Here is a 15,186-nt window from a genome sequence, read left to right as displayed (position 1 = left end):
TGTAATAAAGATGTTGGCCTCGGTGTCAGACGAGGCAAACTATATATGTTATCTATGAATGATTATGTTTTGCATGTGAGTAATGTTTCAAATGTTGAGAAGAAATGGAAGGGTACTAGCACTTCTTCGAAATTGTGGCACCGTCGTTTAGGCCACATTTCGAGGGGGAGAATGGAAAGACTTATTAAAAATGATGTACTCCTCCCATTAGACTTCTCCGATGCGGACAAATGTGTTGATTGCATCAAAGGTAAATATGCAAAAACAATTAAGAAAGGAGCGGTAAGAGCCACGAGTGTCCTCGAACTCATACATACTGACATATGCGGACCTCTTAATGTTAAGTCTATAGATGGTTTTGATTCGTTCATCACCTTCACGAGACGACTTTTCCCGTTATGGGTACATTTACCCTATACGTGATCGATCGGAAGCTTTGGACAAATTTAAAGTGTTCAAAGCCGAAGTTGAGAACCAACTAAATGCAAAAATTAAAGTTGTACGATCTGATCGCGGGGGAGAGTATTACGGTAGGCACGCTCCTTATGGGCAAATTCCAGGACCTTTTGCTAAGTTCCTAGCTGAAAATGGAATTGTTTCCCATTATTCAATGCCTGGTGAACCTCAGCAAAATGGTGTGGCTGAGCGCCGCAATCGCACGCTTTTGGATATGGTGCGTAGCATGCTCAGTCATGCAAGTTTGCCGGTAAGCCTATGGATGGAGGCATTGAAGACGGCTGCACATATTTTAAATCTTGCTCCCACTAAGTCAGCACCGAACACACCTCACGGGATGTGGACGGGAAAGAAACCGAGCTTGAACTATTTACGTGTGTGGGGCTGTCCTGCTGAAGCTAGAATTTTCAATCCACAACTTAAGAAGTTAGACCCAAAAACGGTTAGTTGTTTCTTCGTCGGATACCCGCACAGGGGAAAGGGATATCGTTTCTATTGCCCCGGTCATACCACTAAGTATGTGGAGACCCGGCAAGCGGTATTTTTTGAGGATAATGAAGTTAATGAAATAAGGAAGATCGATCTTGAGGAAAAGCGGGTGTGTGCTCCATCCCCGATTATCCAAAAGGTCGTTCTACCAATGCAGAGGAGAATCACTTCTAATGTTGAGACCGAACCTCACAGTTCTGGTCCTCAACCTGATGGTGATCCTGAAACTAATGATAACGCAAATCCAGAAGGTGAAGAAAATCACCAGTCGGATAATGAAGAAGATCCTCATAATAATAATGCCCCTCCACCACCATCGCCTGTGAGAAGATCACATCGAGAAAGAAGAAAAGCCATCTCGGATGATTATATCACCTACATGAGTGAGGATGTAGATGATATAGGAAAGGTGGAGGATCCAACCTCATACAAGGAGGCCATTAAGAGTTTGAATTCGTCTAAGTGGCAAATCGCCATGGAAGACGAGTTGAAATCTATGAGCTCAAATGATGTTTGGGACCTAGTAGAAGTTCCTAATGACGCCAAAAGAGTAGGCTCCAAATGGATCTACAAAACTAAGTACGACCCCAAAGGGAACATCGAAAGGTTCAAAGCTAGACTTGTGGCAAAAGGTTTCACACAGAGAGAAGGAATCGATTATAATGAGACTTTCTCTCCTGTGTCATCTAAAGATTCTTTTAGGATCGTCATGGCTCGGTAGCTCATTTCGACCTAGAATTGCATCAAATGGACGTTAAGACGGCATTTCTAAATGGCGACCTTGATGAAGACGTGTACATGACTCAGCCGGAAGGTTTTGTTGTGGAAGGAAAGGAACATTTAGCATGTCGTCTGAAGAAATCCATCTATGGCTTGAAGCAAGCTTCAAGACAGTGGTACCTCAAGTTCGATAAGATTATTAGAACTTTTGGTTTTACTGAAAATGTTAAGGACAACTGCATTTATGTTAAGTTTAAGGGCAGTAGGTTCACTATATTAGTCCTGTATGTGGATGACATATTATTGGCCTGCAGTGATAAGGATATGCTGCACGAGACCAAGAATTTTCTGTCTTCCAATTTTGATATGAAAGATCTCGGTGAAGCTTCATATGTCCTCGGCATTGAGATTCATCGAGATAGGTCTAAAGGTGTGTTGGGACTATCACAAAAGGCATACTTTGAGCGAGTACTAAAGAAATTCAATATGCATAAGTGCTCTGGCTCACCTGCCCCCGTAGTCAAGGGCGATAAGTTTGGGAAATTTCAATGTCCGAGGAACCAAATTGAAACTGATCAGATGAAGTCGGTTCCTTATGCTTCAGTTGTCGGAAGCATCATGTATGCACAAGTTTGTACACGCCCTGACTTGGCTTTTATAACCGGGATGCTTGGCAGATTCCAATCAAATCCAGGACTAGACCACTGGAAGACCGCAAAGAAAGTCTTGCGTTATATGCAAGAGACAAAAGGGTACATGCTTACGTACAGAAGGTCTGATAACCTACAAGTTGTTGGTTATTCAGATTCTGATCATGCCGGTTGTGTGGATAGTAAGAAATCCACGTCAGGTTATGTATTCACACTTGCCGGAGGAGCTATATCGTGGAAAAGCTCCAAACAAACTATAGTTGCTTCATCTACGATGCAAGCAGAGTTTATAGCATGTTACGAGGCCACTGGGCAGGCTGTATGGCTAAAGAATTTCATTCCCGGACTTAAAGTGGTCGACAGCATTTCAAAACCACTTCTATTGTACTCGCGATAATGAACCCGCAGTTTTCTATGCGAATAACAACAAGTCAAGTGATGCTGCCAAACACATTGACATTAAGTATCATGTTGTGATGCATAGGATCCAGGATCAAACAACTAAGGTTAAGCATATAAGTACGACTCGTATGCTTGCGGATCCGCTAACGAAAGGCTTACCACCCAGAATCTTTCGTGAGCATGTTGCCGGCATGGGATTACTGGAAGCCTTATGATTCTGGAATAAAGGGACCACAATAAGAACCACTCCCAATAAGTATTATGTTATCCATTTCGAAATAGGCTGGTATGCTATAAGTGTTGAGGTTCAATTGCATTTTCATTGGCTGTTGCAACACCTCACTTTGGTTTATTATTTCTATGGAGAATGGGCAAATGAAGTTAACCTAACGATCAAGGGGGAGAATGTTGGATTGATCTGTCAGGTTAAGATACTGTCAGGTTCAGTTAACAGATAAAAGAGATATTTTCAGAAACACTTAACGTTAAGAAGAAAAGGGGGGCCCACAGGACCAACGTCCAGGACGACCTTTTCTGTACGTGACTTATCTCTAAACGCCCTGATCGGGGGCGTCGCTAACCAACCAATGGTTCGTGGCCCCCTGTTGCATGCGCACATAAAAGGGGGAGCCCCGGTGGCTAGCGATCTCATCTGTTAGTCGCCTAGTCTCGCTGCTCCCCGATATTCCTAAGGCTCTGCACCGATCGCAGTCCGCGCACAAGCAACGGGAAGGCTGGAACCTCGTCGCTCTGTTCCAGGGCAGTGCAGGTGGCGGCCCGAGGGGATCAGGAGGATCCCCAGATCGTCATCGACCACAAGTTCGTCATCAACACCGCCACACCAAGCCTGCCTCACGCAGGCGTCGATGGGATCGTCAATGCCCCGTAATGCATCTCTAAACCTCTCTGATTATGATCATTAGGTGTTCTAGTGGCTATTGTTCACGATCTGGTGTTACTCTTGAAGTATTACGCCTAACAAGGAGTAGCCGTGGGAGGACGATGGTGGGCGACTTGCTGGACATGCAGGCGTCGGACCCGGACGTATACAGCGACGAGGTCATCAGAGCTCTCTGCCTGGTGAGCAAGTATACTAGAGTACCTGTCTTCATTTCGTTTGCTGCGCTGCATGATTGCTTCTTCTCTCTCGTTCTGTTTTTCAAACTAGCACGCTGATCTTAAGTTTATGAAGAGCGTTGAAAAATTAGGAAATTACATCTGATTTTATATTGATTTAGTGAAAAATAACATGTTTTACCAAATTTAGTTAGCAAAAGACTATTTATTAGCTATTTTGGCTTTGTCAGATTAGCAGCCTAGGTACTTAGACTGAAATAACTTGTAAAGGATTTTTAGTTAAGCTAAATTTGGAACAGACTAAATTACTATGTAAACAACCAAATATGTTTTTGAAGGAAATAATCCCATGAAAACCGTGGCTTCCTTAATCCTACAAGAAAAGTTACACGAAAAACATCTCGTGCGTAGATAACTATCTATACCGTACAAACAGTTTGCCAAAAAAACGCACAAAATCATATTTTACTCACATATGATCTTCGCTATATGTAAAACATGATGCATGTTACAAAAGTGTTGCACATTTCAAACTCAAAAGTTCAACGCCACAAATTGAATATGGAAATTTCGTTTCAAGAATTTTTTTTATATTTGGAACATATTTAGTTGAACATATTGATTCCATGCCAAATTAATTTACATGAATATATGCTACAACCAAAGAACTTGATTATTCAGAAGATCGCTTCAACATATCGGGCGAACCTACGTATCATGGTGGCCCCAAATTTGTTGATTCCGCAATGCATGCCACTAACCCGGTTCGTCGAGGGCCCATTGACCTTACATCGGGCGACCCCAGACCCATCGTGGCAGCTCCATTGTCTCCATCGCAGTCGTCGCATCTTTGTCAGCCTTCGAATTCCTTTCGCCTTCATCATCGTAGGAGGACCATCGGAAGTACGAGGAGCCGGCATGGTGGTCATTCGGTGGGAGGGACTGCTCCTCCTCCGTGACCGGACATGTTTGCCCCTCTTCCGTCATCGGAGGTGCTTGCTCAACATGGTGACACTGCGCTGGTGTGTAATGCCAGACCCAAGAGAGGCGAGTGGTCCTCTTGTTGAGAACCATGTTGAAGTGTTGTGTGTCTGCCATAGATGTTATGTGTGCCAAGAGGGCGATGGTGTGGAGCTTTATGTAGCGCGAGGGAGGAAGCCGAGTCATCGACGACATTGATGTGGCACGCTGCACGAAGGCAAAGAGGCTACACGCATCAACGGAATACAAGGAGGCAACCTCGGGGAAGTTCTACACGCGTCTATTAATTTATTACTGTTTGGGGTGGGTAGAAGAAAAAGAGACATGCGCATTAAAGAAAATGTCGAAAAAATGTACACACGGTGGATCATCTGCCAACCTTTTGCGACGGTGAACGTATAAGGCTGGCGCTTATTTTGAAATGGGTTATGCCTGAATTTAATGTTACAGTGCAGAGAGCACTTCTGTGTGCGTTGTACCCGCTGTCCAAGGGACTGCTCGTACCACGCGCACACGGTTCAAACTATTTGACGTCAGCGATGTTCCGAACCATACATGGAAAAGACCTTCTGTGTGCCACGAAGGACTCTCCTTCTCTGCTACAGTGAGTGTTCGCTAGTTTTTTTTTTTTTTTTTTTTTTTGAAAGAAGGAGCGGCCCCAAGGGCCTGGATACTGACTTTTATATATCAACCGGGACAGGTACAAGTTACAACTGAAACCTCAGAAAGATGTACTAGATCTGAACAGTTGCTATTTTTTGCAAAAAGGACCCTAAACATAACATGAGAAAAGCAATCAGGTCCTCCTCTGCCCCTGAAGCAACGAGAGCTCGATCTACAGCCTTCTTCACCAGCTCCGGGGACACCACCACTTGGATCAGGGAAGAAGTGAAGCGCCGTAACGAGTTCTTCATCGGGCCTCCAACTGGAGGTTGAGTTGCCGGTTCTCATCACCGGTTGTAGAAGCCACCTGATGGCAATCAGAGTCGGCAGGCAATTGATGGCCGCCGAGGTTGTTCCTCTTGAGATTGAAGTATCCCAACTCCTGTACCACCGAGCACCAACACGCACAGGATTGCTCCACCTCTTCTCCTCTCCGCCACCATGGCAGCTCGAAGAAGCTCGTGGAACATCGCGCACGGCCGAAGCCCAGCAGCCAGCAAGGGCCTTATTTATGGAGTACCCGGGGGTATCCCTCCCCGCCGCATCCGGCTCCATCCAAAGGAGCGCCGCGACGAGCAGCAACACCGCCGGCCAGCATCGGATCTGACCCAGAGAACCCGTTGCTTTCCTCCTGGCATAAAGCCAACTCCTGGCATCTCGCCAAACAACCATACAAACTCTACTATATACATATCTGATGCCGGCACCTTTCTTCAACCGCATCCAGACGACATAGCCGCCGGGAAGGGCATCAGATTGGGCCGGATTACCGGAGTCGACTCTCAAGAGTTGGGGACGGGAGAGCCTTCCAGAGAGGTGGAGAAGGGGTCCCCGACTATCGCCTTTTTCTTACCCTCACCCTGACGCCCGCTAGTTATTAATTTCAGGTACTCGTCTACCAGATCATCCACTGAAGGTTCAAATTTTGTCTTTGGCATATTGATTACTGTTGCACTCTGAACTAAACTTCAAATGGCTACGGTTAATTTTGGCAATAATATAGTAGTACTATTTCACCACAGCTTCTTGCTATTTCGGGAGTTGCCTTGCTGCACATTAGTCACAACGTTCTGTTTATTTTTTTAATCGAAAAAAAAAACATATCAACAGCTCATGTGAATCTTTGCTGCAACAGAGCATCCTGCAAGCCGGTACAGAAACCTCATCGAGCGCGATCGAGTGGGTCATGGCGGAGATGCTGAACCATCCAGCAGCAATGGCTAAGGCTAGGGTGGAGCTCGACGATGTCATCGGCACGGGACGCCTAATGGAGGAAGCCGACCTGCCAAAGCTCCCCTACCTCCAGTGCATCCTCAGAGAGACCCTCCGTCTGCACCCAACTGCTCCGCTCCTCGCGCCTCACGAGTCCTCCGCCGACTGCACTGTCGCCGGCTACGACATCCCGGCGGGGACAATGCTTCTCATCAACGTGCACACGATGCACAGGGACGCGGGCATGTGGGAGGAGCCGACGAGGTTTATGCCGGAGAGGTTCGAAGGTGGAAAGGGCGAGGGGCAATGGATGCTGCCATTCAGCATGGGCCGGAGACGGTGCCCGGGCGAGGCGCTCAGCATGAAGGTGGTCGGCCTCACGCTGGGCACTCTGGTGCAATGCTTCGAGTGGGGCAGGGTAAGCGAGGAGGAGATTGACATGGCTGAAGGATCAGGACTGACCATGCACATGGCCATCCCGTTGGAGGCTTCGTACTGGCCTCGTGAAGAAATGGCATCGGTGCTAAGGGCACTTTAGAAAGGAAAAGGCGGCTCATTTCTGAGCTCTTCTTAAAATTTGACTAATAAAAAAAGAACAGTGTCAACAACACGAGAGCCAGGAATTACCTTTCGTGTCAGCTGTATAGGGTACGTTTGGTAGGTTGTGAGGCATTTTGCTCGCATCAGTCCAGTAAAAATCGGCTCGTTTGGTTGCATGTAAGATCTTCACGTTGTGGTCCGATCAGTTCTTAAAGTACCCCTAGGACAGCCCTGGAGGAACGTCCGAATCGGCAGTTTCCAGCGGGCCTGTCCGGTTGTCGTGCCATTTTGCATGCCCTCGTGCAACGGCTGCATGCGTGGAGAAGCACGGGAGACATCGCGTTGTCTTGGCCCTCGCTCCCCACTTTCAGGCACCGGTTCCCTCCTTCTCTCTCCTCATTCACTCCTCTCACTGACAGTCACCGCCATGTCGCATCAGCCACCGCCATGGCCTCCTCGCCTCCTCCGCCGCCTTTCGCTCCAGTGCCCACGGATTGAGCCATCCGGCCAACGGCCACGAGGTCCAGCGAGGCGCTCGTGCGCACCGTCCACGAGTACGAGGCCGGAGGCTGTGACTCGGCGGCGCATATCGATGTCGGTCGCGTGCCGGTGGTTAATCGGTCGTCGCCATTCGCGAGTACGAGGTCGGCTAGCATGGCAATTCGCAGCGCCGCCATCGTCGCACTTCAAGTCACCGGGATTCCACCGGCGGATCCCTCGACAATGGGGTTTTTTGCCCCTCCCCACTAGGGTTTCCGTAGGGAGGGCGGCCGCAATGGCGGTAGGTGCACCGAGCTCCAGCATGGAGATGGAGCCCCCGCCGGGGTTCGCGTCGACCCTGATGAACGCGTCGTTCGGTCGACCACGTGCTCGTCGGCAGCCGACAGCACCATCGGCTCCCCACTTCTCGACCGCGGCACCGGCGCCCTACCAGACGACCAACGCTCCGGCTCTGCCTCCTCCTCCACCAGGATTTGGAGTGCAACCACCTCGAGGACATGCCGGCGTCTCCGCGCGTGCTCCTCCTCCTCGGACTGGGCCGCTGTCACTCGAGCCCATTGTAAGTACTCTCCTCCTCATCCTAGTGTAGATCGATTCGATTACATACTACTAGAAAAAGGGCAATCAGTGGCGCACCACTTTTACCCATCAGTGGCGCACTAGTGGTGCGCCACTGTTATCACGCCACTGCTAACTCATAGTAGTGGCGCACTAGGGGTGCGCCACTACTAGCTCGGATACTCGTGGCGCACCGACCGGTGCGCCATTGACATGTCCTCCGGTGCGCCACTACTACTCCAAAGTGGTGCGCCACCGTTGGTCGAGGCGGTGCGCCACCACCGTGTAGAAGAGGTGCGCCATCGCTACCGTCTTGCGTGCGCTACCGGTCCAGCGAGGAGGTGCGCCACCGCTGCGTGAGTACGTGCGCCACTGCCCTCTCCGGGACGTGCGCCACCGCTACTTATCCCGGTGCGCCACTGCTAGTCTCGGAGAGGATCACAGGGCAGTGCGCCACTGGATCCAGAGCAGTGCGCCACTGCTACTTAGTGGTAGTGCGCCACAGATGGTCCACTAGTGCGCCACTGCTAAGATTTCGAATTTTTTTTTTTGTATCTTGGCAGGTATTTATACAGGTTGTATATGACAGTACAATAGCACAATACAGGATATATAACAGCATATAAACAACAACACAGCTTATCCATACATAGTTTTTCACATTAGCCCCACATGATTCACAAGCATTCGCATTAGAGAAGAGGTTACAATGCAAGTTACGGTGTTACAAGTCACAAATGAGCTAGTGGTTACACAAGATCGATCATCTAAACTAGCATCACATAGAAGAGAGCTAGAGTCACTACTAGCACCGTCCCGATGAAAGTGGCCTTCATCCGGTTCCTCCTCCGCTCCGTCCTCTCTCCCGCCAGATAGCATGCGTATCTGTCTTCGGCCTCCGCTCTAGTGGTGTACCCTTTGTAGCTGTTACCGCTAAAACGGTGAACCTATCTCCGACACTCCTCCCAGTCGTTGTAGACTCCGGGAACCTTGCCCTTGTACACGACATACCACGTCATATCTGCACATATATGAACAAGCCAAAGAAACATTAGTGCACGCTCATAGATGTTTGCAACGAATAAGAGCAAACTCAAAAACGATCCAAGTAGTATGAACTAAATGGAATGCCTCATACATTGTTGGTCGAAACAAATATGAACATCCCGGGATGGCGTTAGTGAGGCCGGGTAGGATGCACAAGAGATTGATATTTGTGCCATCACACCGGGCTCACTAGCGTCACCCCGGAGTGTAGTGACCACAAAATTTAATCATCGGCCAATGCAATTAAGAAGTGCAAACTCAAATAAGAGACAAGTAGCTAGTATGAACTAAATGGAATGCCTCATACATTGTTGGTCGAAACAAATATGAACATCCCGGGATGGCGTTAGTGAGGCCAGGTAGGATGCACAAGAGATTGATATTTGTGCCATCACACCGGGCTCACTAGCGTCACCCCGAGTGTAGTGACCACAAAATTTAATCATCGGCCAATGCAATTAAGAAGTGCAAACTCAAATAAGAGACAAGTAGCTAGTATGAACTAAATGGAATGCCTCATACATTGTTGGTCGAAACAAATATGAACATCCCGGGATGGCGTTAGTGAGGCCAGGTAGGATGCACAAGAGATTGATATTTGTGCCATCACACCAGGCTCACTAGCGTCACCCCGGAGTGTACAGTTGACCAAACATTCTAATCATCGGCACTAAAATGGAAGAAAGGCCAATGCAATTAAGAAGTGCCAACTCAAATAAGAGACAAGTAGCTATTATGAACTAAATGGAATGCCTCATATTTTGTTGGTCGGAACAAATATTAACATTTAGAGAAGGGGTAAGCGAAACCAAGTAGGATGCACAAGAGATTGATATTTGTGTCATCGCACCAGGTTCACTGGCCCCTCCTCCAAGTGTATAGGTGACCAAACATTCTAATCATCGGCATTCTGAAAAACCAAAGCAAATGGAATGACGAGGGCCTCATACATTGTTGGTCAAAACAAATTTTAACATTCAGGGATGGAGTAAGCGAGGCCAGGTGGGATGCACAAGACATGGATATTTGTGCCATCACACCGAGCTCGCTTGCTCCACCCCGAGTGTACAAGTGACCAACCATTCTAATCATCGGCATATGCAAACAAAATTAACAACCAAATCAAGTGCGGAAAACGACAGAGCCATATATATAAGTTCACAAACATAGCCGAACTAGTAATTAAACAGACATGCAAGTAAAGTGCTGGATAAAGTTTATTACAACAGAAGCTCGTCTTTAGTTCACAACTACATAACTAGGCTCGCACATCAAGACTTTCTCGGAGCGTGGATAAAACCGCCGCCTTTCTTCAAGCACATCCATGAGCGGTAGTCGTCACCCTGCATTTGGAGCATTGTGTCTATGTCACTGTTCGACGGCTGATACCCGGCGTAGAACTCCCCCGCGCTTGTAACGACATCTTGATGGATGATTTCACAAAACTCTACTTGGATGCGGAAGAAGTCTTGCTTGATGCCGTCGTCAGGGACCCACGACAATTTGTTGGCCCAGTCTCTGAGATGCTCAGGTAGCGTAAGCTGCTGCTGGTCCCGTATGAACTTATTCATGTGATAGAGGGCGTAGTAGGCATCCTTGTTACTAGAAGGCGGCTTCTTGACGCAGGGAAACTTTGTTTGGTGCTTGAACACATGCTTCCCGTACCTAACATTTGGCCTCTGCATGTGGCCTTTCGCTTTGACGTAGCCATTGAGAGCATCATCAAGTACGGCCTTGACATTCGTGTAGTCCGTGGTTGACTTACCGTCCGCATCGAGGTATGTGGCCACGGAATGTTTCGGGGTTATGGAGATGAGTGTGCAGGTTTTGTCTCTGCGTAGAACACATAATGTTTAAGAACATGACGATTGAAATCTAAAAAAATCACGAGTTAAGACCGGTACGGTGAGGGGTGACTTACTCGGGAAATACAGGCGGGAGGAGGTTACACTTCTTCTGGTTCGCTAGAAAGAAGTCTTTGAGGTATCCACTCGCGACTGCCCGGTCTCCGGCGGTGGCCAAGTGGACGGCACGCATGTAGAAGGGGTCGGCTATCGCGATGTCCGGGATGTTGTTTCTAATGATCCGCATCGCCTTGCTTGAGCGAGTATAGGCGAATGAAGGTGTAGTGCAGCGGATAAGCTGTTCAGCATGGCGAAGATGTCATCATACCGTAGGAAGATCTTCTCCGCGAAGCCACTATCGACAAAGCCATGGCCCGAGGGCACCTTGGCAACATACACTGGGTATCCATGATCTTTCTCCCTGATACGCCGCTCCTCCATAAACTTAATACCGTCAACCAGAGATCGCATAGGACCAGGTGCAACATCGTACAATCTTTGAATTAGCATCCGCTCACCCGACACATGCACCCTCGACTCGATATTCTTGGGCACTGGTGGCCCGTCCTGAGCACGGATAGGTGCCGGCTGGCAGGCAGACTTGTCGTCCTTCTTCTTTCTTTTCCGTCCCTTCGACTTCATATTTACTGGGACTGCATTCTCCTCTTTGCAAGCCTTCTTCAGTGTGTTAGGACTGATAACACATCTCACCTCGGCTATCGGCTGAGTCTCGGTGAAGTCGGCAGCTGGAGGCGTCTCCTGAGAACAGAATAGGCGCCGCTTGTTGCAATAGGTTTTCCCCTCGGCGGCAGCTTGAGAGGGTTGGCTATTGAGATCGTAGTCCATCCCAAAATCGAAGTTGCAGTCAAGGTTGGCAAACGTCATCGTCCTCGTCCGGACCATCGTTCGGATCCTGTGCCATATGCATGTCCTCATTAGCTGATGGCGGCACCGTTGGGGTGGTCTTGCCATGGCTTGGCGCCGGCACGGCTGGGGGTGCTGTCTGTGGGGTGGTGTCCCTCGCCCCCAAACGAATCTGGCTCTTTGGCCAAACCATGGACCAATTGAAGCAATGCTTGGAGGGTAAGGACCTCATCTTCGTCGGCACCATGGGGTTGAAAGGGAGGTAGCACGTCGTCGTAGCCGCTAAGCACCCGGACCAGTTGAATCCTATACACGTCGGGTTGCATGGGTCTACCGTGTAACTGACGGTTGCTCGGTTGAACGATTTGGGCCTTGGCAACATCGATCAACTCGCCGTTCACAAACTGCAGGAGAGTGCATGGGACGTCGACGGCAGAGCTCGCGGAAAACATGTAGGGCGTTAGGGATGGCTAGCTAGTCAAAGGCAAGGATATGGATATGGAAGTCATCGGAGACGAGGGTTGGTTACCGTGATGGCGTCCAGCTCGGCTAAGGTCGAGGCACCGCCGGCTACGGGCATGCAACTGATGGAGTGGACACTTGTTGGCGCGGTGCCGGGCGGCGTATTATCCGCAGCGACGGGTGCATTGAGCTGAAGTAATGGCGCCGCGGGAGCCACCAAGGTTGGCGCCGCGGGAGCCACCAAGGTTGGCGCCGCCGGAGACACCAAGGTTTGCGCCGCCGGAGACACCATTGTTGCCACCTGCGGACTCACCGATGGCTCCACGTTGTGCGAGTTGCTGCTCGTGAAGCTGGGAACCGGGGGAGGCCCCTTTTTTCCTCCCCTATACCACGCGTCCAGACCGGCAACCAAGGTAGGGATGATAGAGCTAAGCGTGTGGCCCACTTGGTCCTCCACTTGCTGTCGTTGCGTCCTCTGTTGGGTCTCCACGATATGTTGCACTTGTTGTCGCACTTGCTCCTCGACAATTGTCGAGATCTGCGCAACTTGTGCCTTGAGATGTGCGACCTCCTTCTCATCGATGGTGGCCTTTTTCGAGGATTTCCCCGACTTATAGTAATCCGACCATTTCATAGAGCATCCTTCGCCGACCACACGACCAGCCGACGTCGGTTTACTCAATGGATCCCTCTTCTTGAGGACATTCAACGCCCTATTTAAAGGGTTGTCCCAAGGGGCACACTGCGAGGAGCTCGTGGACCCCGCGTCGCTACTGGTTTCGGCTTCCTTATTAGCAGCTTCCTCCTTAGCCTATGGGAGGAACATGCATGAACCACTTAGTAATTTGGATTCATCAATTCGAATGCAACCATAAAGGAGCTAATTAAGCGGGTGCACTCCTTACCAGAAGAGCCTCAAACTCCTTCACCTCCGGATTGGTGGTGAGCTCCTTTGTAGTGGGGTCAACACGGTACCGGGCCAGGAGGAACTGCCTGGTTTGCTTGTTTTTGTATTGTGAGAAGAGGGGTTGGAGGCCGTTCTTCACACGCTCCTTATCCTGGGCGTCCCATTTCGGTTGCGCCGCCCTAAACCCGCCAGGACCAAGTTTGTGGGTGCCTAAGTTCAGTCTCTGCATGTCCTTCCCCCACTGACTAGAATCTGACGTTGACTCGCTCTCGCACTTGATCTTGAAATCAGCGTAGTCTTGCTCGGTGATAGAAGGATTTGACTCCTTGATCTTCTCGTAACTCTCGCCCTTCTGAATCATTTTCTTCACTCGGTTCCGCCAACTAGCGAGGGCGGTGCTCATCTTCGTGAGGGCGGCATTGTGCACTTTGTTCCGCCCAAGACGTTTTTCTGAGCAGTCCACCGGGAACTCGTACCGTTCGTGCAGCTTCATGAAGAGGAGGGAGCGCAAATTCGCTCGGTCAGGATGCCTGAGGTTCTCGGTGTTGATCGAGACCGTGCTCCGGAGGATGCACCCGAGTTGGGCCGAGTACCCTTTGACCAGTTCAGGGGGCGCCGTTGGATGCCCACTGGCGTCCACTTCGGTGAATGCCTGCTTCACGGTGCTAAGCACATTCGGGCGACGCTCCCTCCGTAGCTTCTTCGGTTTGCCGGTGTCATCCTCGCCGGCACCATCCGTGGTGTCATCCTCGCCGGCAACATCAGTGGTGTCATCGTCGGAGGCACCGTCCGCTCGGTACTCTGGATCGGTGCCATCATCCTCGCCGTCGTCGCGGCGAGGTTGTGACTCCATCACCTCCATTTCACCGGTTAGCATCTAGAATGGCTTGCTGCCGCTGCCGCCGGCCTCATCGTTGTCGGCCATGTTCGAACTATGTAGGAAAAAATGCATAAAGTTAGCGCAAAATTCCACGGAAAAATTGGGCATGACCTATGCTAATTTATGGACATATGAGTGCCCCATTTTCACCGAAACGGAAATGAATCAACATTTCGGCGATAATGGGCAACTCTGTCGATCCCTGCACAAGAATATGACACCATATACACTTGCAAAACAATCCACCAGCTGAGCACCATGGCACATATACACCAAAAAATCCAGCTGAGCACCATAGCACATGTACACTAATTGAGCACCATAGCACATATCGACCAGCTGAGCAGCCAATACCACCATCCAACAACACCTAGTAGCGGCAGGAAGCTAGCTAGCAGCAGCAGCAAGCTAGCAGCAGCACCAAGCTAGCTAGCAGCAAGCTAGCAGCAGCAAGCAAGCTAGCAGCAGTAGCACCAAGCTAGCAGCAGCTAGCAGCAAGCTATAGCAGCGCAAGTAGAAGGCCTGAAGCAATTACCACCAGCAGCAATAATAATTCAGCAGGTCCGGCACCGGGAAGAAGACGATGACGCTCCGGGAAGAAGACGACGACGCTTGAGCAGGTCCGGCTCCAAGTCGATGAAGGGTGCCGACGAGGTTGCAGCCACTGGAGCACCTAAACAAAGAAGCTATGAAGGTTACTGGAAGTCGTAAATGAATAAAAGAAATTTCTCTCAAGTACCAACTAAATATCTTGCACCTAAACACTACTGCTCCTAAACACTACTGCTCCTAAGCACTACTGCTGCTAAGCACTACTGCTCCTAAACACTACTGCTCCTAAGCACTACAGCTCCTAAGCACCTAAACACTAGTGCTCCTAAGCAGCAGCAGCAATTGTGAACCTAACAGCAGCAGCAGCACCTAAGCAACATC

The 15,186-nt window shown here is 49.6% G+C and overlaps 1 protein-coding gene across 1 annotated transcript; it reads left to right on the top strand.

Annotated features, from left to right (window-relative positions):
* Positions 1-1,096: 1,096 nt before the first annotated feature.
* LOC124673139 (cytochrome P450 81Q32-like) lies at positions 1,097-9,129 on the top strand (the record flags this gene model as incomplete). Its single annotated transcript, XM_047209268.1, has 5 exons — positions 1,097-1,267; positions 1,648-1,949; positions 3,641-3,797; positions 6,574-7,179; positions 9,076-9,129. Coding segments are annotated over exons 1-5 (1,290 nt in total), but the record flags the coding sequence as incomplete, so codon positions are not given.
* Between the last annotated feature and the right edge of the window lie 6,057 nt (positions 9,130-15,186).

The sequence above is a fragment of the Lolium rigidum genome, chromosome 7, assembly GCF_022539505.1.
Source record: "Lolium rigidum isolate FL_2022 chromosome 7, APGP_CSIRO_Lrig_0.1, whole genome shotgun sequence".
Classification (NCBI taxonomy): Eukaryota; Viridiplantae; Streptophyta; class Magnoliopsida; order Poales; family Poaceae; genus Lolium; species Lolium rigidum.
This window is presented reverse-complemented; position numbering and strand designations above follow the sequence as displayed.